Source organism: Lactuca serriola, chromosome 3 (assembly GCF_051521515.1).
Source record: "Lactuca serriola cultivar US96UC23 chromosome 3, Lser_US96UC23_V15, whole genome shotgun sequence".
Classification (NCBI taxonomy): domain Eukaryota; kingdom Viridiplantae; phylum Streptophyta; class Magnoliopsida; order Asterales; family Asteraceae; genus Lactuca; species Lactuca serriola.
This window is the reverse complement of record NC_136410.1, coordinates 204,751,515-204,757,484: the sequence shown is the minus strand read 5'-3', so window position 1 is coordinate 204,757,484 and position 5,970 is coordinate 204,751,515. Positions and strand designations below refer to the sequence as shown.

General features: G+C 35.5%; 1 protein-coding gene across 1 annotated transcript; it reads left to right on the top strand.

The window, feature by feature from the left end:
• Nucleotides 1–2,783: 2,783 nt before the first annotated feature.
• LOC145093530 (zinc finger protein CONSTANS-LIKE 14-like) lies at nt 2,784–5,403 on the top strand. The gene is made up of 4 exons (XM_079031675.1): nt 2,784–3,660; nt 4,117–4,287; nt 4,646–4,875; nt 5,131–5,403. Exons 1-4 carry the CDS (start codon nt 2,899–2,901, stop codon nt 5,219–5,221), a joined length of 1,254 nt encoding a protein of 417 aa, XP_078887801.1. The 5' UTR covers nt 2,784–2,898; the 3' UTR covers nt 5,222–5,403.
• The last annotated feature ends 567 nt before the right edge of the window (nt 5,404–5,970 follow it).

Below are 5,970 nucleotides of genomic sequence, written 5' to 3'. Positions count from 1 at the left end.
ACAAATCAACCTCTCTCCTCATTTTCACTCACTTGCTCTGATTTCACCAAAAATCAAACACAACTTTTCTCTCAAACTTTTTCTCTCTATTTCGAGACTCCAAGGCTAATCATCAAGCTTTATTCTACTCTTGGTAAGTATAATACATCCTCCTTGTGATTATTACACTTCATTCTACTCCAATCATCGATTGCTTACACAAACTCCATCACTTTGAAGTTAGATTCTCGAAAATCTTCAAGGCATCTTCAAGTGTTCTTGGGTTGAACACTTCCCTTCTCCAACATTCATCTACTGAAATCACATAAGGTGAGTTCATACCCCTACATTTTCATGTTTTCTTAAGTTTTAGGGGGGGGGGAGGGGATACAAGTTAAATCATCAAGGAATCAACTAAACTTTCCCAACAACTTTCATCAGAAAAGTTGGACTTCAATCACGGACTGTTTTTGAAAACCTAAACATTTTAGTTTTCAAAACCATACAAGGTGCGAGTAGTTCAAGTCGTTAGCTTTAAAATGGCTACTTGCACATCTCCATACGATTTTTCTAAAATTTATGATGATTTTTACAAAATTGCCTATCATTTCAAACATCAATCCGGACCAGTCTGTGATTATGGACATGTTCACACAAGTTAGAGGTCACTAAAAATCATGAGAAAAATTATAGAGAAACTAGACTCATTTTCAAAACTCTCAGAATTTACGGATTCTGATTTGGACCTTTGATGATTTTTCTACAAATTTTCTAAGAACAGTGATAGGAAATGTTACCAACAGAAAAATGCTATCAATTTCAATTCACCTTGTAAAATGTTGACCAAGGTGTATATCTTTGTGTGATTATATGTTATTGCAATGTATGACATTTTTGTCTTAGTATATAGACATACATCAGTTAATAAATGGAGTTTGCTAGATAAAGCATAGAAATAACAATTTGTTATAATCAAAGTGCTTCCATTTCATACAAACATTTGAATAAACTATGTTAAGTATAGTTTACGTACATTACCAATACTACCCTTGTTTTGATAAACTATAATAGATATAGTTTATGATACATTACATAACACACTCATACAAAAAGGGTACAGTTATACAAAAAGAGATTTTCATTACATTACGCGTGAATTCGTTAATGACTTTTGTGAGACATTCGCTTCACTTTACCAACAAGTCCTGTATTGTAACCAGAGTCTCCTGGAGGGAGAGCGTGATAGTTGTATATAGATCTATATTGGGATTGACAAACCCACACCTGAGCTGCTTGCAACAGCTAGACCGACAAGTTTGAGGTGACAAATGTCATAACATTTCCGACGCCTGAAGAACGTCGTTTCAGGCCACCTAGGTCATAGCATGGTTATAATAACTCACATTAAGTATTAACAAACATAGAATTTGCGGGGATTGCACCGGAATCTAACGAGTTTATGTCAATTTAAACTTTCATTGTTTTACTATAAATATGACAAATTATTTGTACATTCTGGTCTTTGGGTTTTAAGACTACATTTACACATTAATGAAAATATTGGATTTTCTGGGACGTACACTACTTTTAAAAGAAAAGGATTTCATAATTGCATACAAAAAAACTTATGAACTCACCAACCTTTGTGTTGACACTTTTTCAAACCACTTGTATTCTCAGGGAATCACTAAATAGGTAATCAAATGCTTTTGAGGATGGGACGTTAAGGCGTCAAACATTTCACATTTTGTCAAACATATTGTAATTGATTTGGAAACATGTAATTCATACAATGATGTAACCTTTTCAATGATATATATGTTGGTTGTGTTTGCTTAAATCACTATTGCAATTGTTGTTATGATGTTATACATGAAGTCCTCCACCCCCGGACGTTTCCGCCATCCTTGGTTTGGGGGTGTGACAAACACCATTCTTGGCAATGAAGGTTGTCTGAGGTTTAGCTTGTTGACTTCGTAGAGGTCTTCTAATGTGAGTATTATCCTTCTGGTATTTGGCCAAGTTAGAAGAAAGTGTTATGCCCTGAAGTATGCCACCCTGCATTTCTTCTTCCAGAGTTCTTGCGTCTTTCACCCCAACGTATTTGATGAACGGGAAATTTTGCTTTCGTTGATTCTTCTTCCCACCAATATAAATGTCCTACCAAAGGATTTATACAGATCCGCTTTACTTGTTCCATCTTTAAATCGTGCTACATAGAAAGTAGTCACATCCTCATTACAACCCAATTTATTTGTATGCTTGCTACGTCGGCATACCTCCATCCACGTATCTCCAGTGTCTACCCTCATTCTACATAAAAATTATTCCTTCATGGTTAAATATATGGGTAAGTAAAGTGTGAGAGACCCTTCTATATTTATAGAGCCACGGAGGAATTAATAAAGTAAACAAGTCAATAAAACAAAGGAAATGAACCATAAATGATTAGAGATAATAAAGAAGACAGATAGGAACACAAGGCATGTCATACATTGTCAATATCAAAGAATAGAGTTAATATGGAAATAGCCCATAAAAGATTTTACCAATGGATTAAAGACATACATTAAAGATGACACAAATACAAATATATAAAAGCGGAAAAGCCAATCTTGTAAGTTATGATTCCTCAGATAATAAATATGATTACCATAAATAAAAAGTGAATTCCAATAATTTGCTACTTAAAGTTAAAACAGATTAAAAACACGTGAAAATTTGTTGTTGATTTAATCTTAGTCAAAATCGGGAGCGTTGACGAAAGCAATAATTATACCACGTAAACAATCCTTTTCGGGCAGAAAAAGCCCCATTTGTCGTTTCCCAAATCCTCCCAAGATTTTTATAACCCTTTATCGTTTTCATCACAAATTCAATCTTCATCATCAATACCCTAAAAGCTTCAGAGATCAGATTATGTCTTGTGTCTGTGATTTCTGTAATCAGAGATCGGCGGTGTTGTACTGTAAAGCCGATTCGGCTAAGCTTTGTTTGTTCTGCGACAACGCCGTACACTCTGCAAATGCTTTATCTCTCAAGCACTTCCGTTCTCAGATCTGTGACAACTGCGGATCTGATGCCGTTTCCGTCGCCTGTTCAACTGATAATCTTCTCCTCTGCACCTCTTGTGATCACGATTTCCATGGAGACTCCTCCGTTTCCTCTTATCACAGTCGTGTGCCTGTTGAAGAGTTCTCCGGTTGCCCTTCCCCTCTTCAGCTGGCCTCGATTTGGGGATTTAATCTGAAATCTTCTGGTTCTAACGGCAATTCGTGTGAAAGTAAGTATTCCACTACGAATTTTCAAGATTTAGCAACGATACATGAGAAAACTCCTTGTTATGATGAGGTTCCGAGCGTTGACTGGAAATCTAGAGGTTCGGGTTGCGGAGTTCATAATAAAGTTTTGTATAAGCAGCTGGTGGAGCTTGCGAAAGAAAGATTTGACGGAGATGGAGCTGAATTGGGGCCTCAAACACCGAGTGGATGTGGTCCGAGGGATATTTCAGAAGGTTTTGAGTATGAGGAACAAGACGATAAGGATCTGTTGCATCAGCAAACTCCATTAACGTATTTGCTTATGCCGCCCCAGAATCCCGCGAATTCAAAAGCGAATAATGGGGGTATCACTGAATTTAGTAACATGTGGAGCTATAGCCCTAAACGCCAAACCAGTCAGGTTTGGAATTAAATAACTTGATTAGAAAATTGATAAAAACATTACCGCATATTACTCTTGATCTTGTTATAAAACCAATTAAACAATCGCTATCCATATTTGTTCTTACCTTTTAGGCTGCGTCACAACAAAACCTAAGAAATTAACATCTTACATTCGCTCTAGTACTGGAGGTGCATAAACACAGCAACAAATACAATTGGTGTCCATCTAATCATCTATAGTCACCACCAGTCTTGGCTAACTTATTTTGTACTTATTAAAGATTAATCATCAAGTACCAGAAATTCTTGTTCTTTGTGTATTTCTTTCTATAGATGAAAACTTTTACAAACTATATTGTGATTTGTGCCAACACATGTTTGTTGCCACTTTATTGTGGGGATATAAGATAAGTAGTTACATGAAGTGGGATATAACTATAAAGGCTCATCTTTATTACCATTTTGATTTCAGATATGGGATTTTAATCTAGGAAGATCAAGATCTTCTGAGGCAGGAGGTGATAATCTTGGCTTTGCAATAAACAATTGTACTGACCTTGTTGAGGATGCTTCTTTCACAACAATGGAAGTTTTAAAAGAAATGGATGCCATAAACATATCTTTTGGCACCACATCACAAAATGTAAGCATCTTGTACTACTTAGTGTTTCCTCTATCTACTTGCATTTATAACCCCAAGTTATTCATTTGGTTTTGAATGGTAATTATGGGTACTCGAGAAACTCATGAAACTTTGCTACTTCTCAAAACCATTTTGTCTATTTCTTTGTGGATGAAAGTCTTGTTAAGAGGTTTGCATTCACATCAGGCTGGAATTAGAACCGGATAGAATTCTAAGTGTTTTAGAAGTAGAAAACATTGCATTCCCCTTATCCTGATTCATTTTTCTATATTTGTCCCAAAAGAAGGTTTAATTTTAACCTTTTAAGTAGAACGGTGTAATAAACAAAGTAACAAAAATACATACTATTCCTTTTCAGAAGCAAATATCGGGTTGCATATCAACTATGGAGAGCGACAACCGAGCTGAAACACAAATGATGGAAACCAATAGAAGTAATCCCACAATTGACGGTCAAATGATGGAACACTTTTTAGCAACCAATCAAGGAATGGAAATACCCGCAACAACCAAAGTAGATGCACAACAACTTGCCCAAAATAGATGTAACGCAATGTTACGTTACAAGGAGAAAAAGAAAACCCGAAGGTACGCACTACATGACAAGACACAGAATACAAAACAGGTTGTACTGCGTTTGACGTACATTGGACTGGACTGACAAATGAGGACAAAAATCTCAACTTTTTTTTTGTCCTTTACCCAAAAAAGGTGGGATAGGATTATAGGAACTTGTTAACGTTTATGCAAAAGACGTAAATGCCCTTCATATCTATAAAGCTTGTCTAGTCCTGTCCAGTCTAGTTCTGCTGGTTATGGTGAATAGCGTTAAAATGCTGATAGGTACGACAAGTGCATCCGATACGAGTCACGGAAGGCGAGAGCGGACACGAGAAAACGAGTAAAGGGAAGATTTGTGAAGAGTATTGAATGAATGATTAAAATGGTTTGTGGTGGAAGTTAGTTTGATAAAAGGGTAGGTTTGAGTTGAAAGATAGTGGTTGTGTTTGCACATGCCTAGTGGCTAGTGGTAACCTACGACTGTTTGATATGAAAAAGGTGGCTTGTAATGTATGGCTACGGTGATTGACTGATAATCTTTTTTTTATCCTTAAAGTTGGGAAAAGGTGTGCTTTGATGCTTGAGTTGTGGAAATGCAATCTGAGTCACCATGATCTTGTCCTGTCAACACTTACCACGTGGCAAATATTACCTCGTAACTTGAATTCAGATACTATTATGAGTGGAGCTTAAGTGTCTTCGCATTACGTTTAGTAAAAAAGACACTAATTTTATTTTATAGAAGTTTTTTTAGGGCATAAATGTCAACTTAACCTGAAATTAGGATGAGGGTAAATGAGCTACATAGAATATAAAATGGGTACCCGAATACAAACACATAAAAAAAAACTATACAAATGAAAAAAAAAAGATATTTGTTCAATTGGATGAAATGAAAGGACAAATAGATTAAATAGATTAAATGACTAAGATGTGTAACATATATTATGAAACATATTAGGTTGGCTTATTGGCTATACCAGGTATATGAATGGAAAGAACTTTCATATGGATTTTGAATTAAAATAATGCTTTCATTGAAAATTACATAATAAATATGTTGTATTATAAATTTCGTTTTTTACCTTTATTGAAAAGAAAAAGTGAAATAAACAAGTCATA

What these genes read in the sequence shown, in the direction of transcription:
- LOC145093530 (XM_079031675.1), top strand. Translation starts at nt 2,899, where the DNA reads ATGTCTTGTGTCTGTGATTTCTGTAATCAGAGATCGGCGGTGTTGTAC. An exon ending in TTGGCACCACATCACAAAAT is followed by an intron (nt 4,288 to 4,645) that starts GTAAGCATCTTG and finishes ATTCCTTTTCAG; the next exon opens with AAGCAAATATCGGGTTGCAT. An exon ending in GAGAAAAAGAAAACCCGAAG is followed by an intron (nt 4,876 to 5,130) that starts GTACGCACTACA and finishes AAATGCTGATAG; the next exon opens with GTACGACAAGTGCATCCGAT.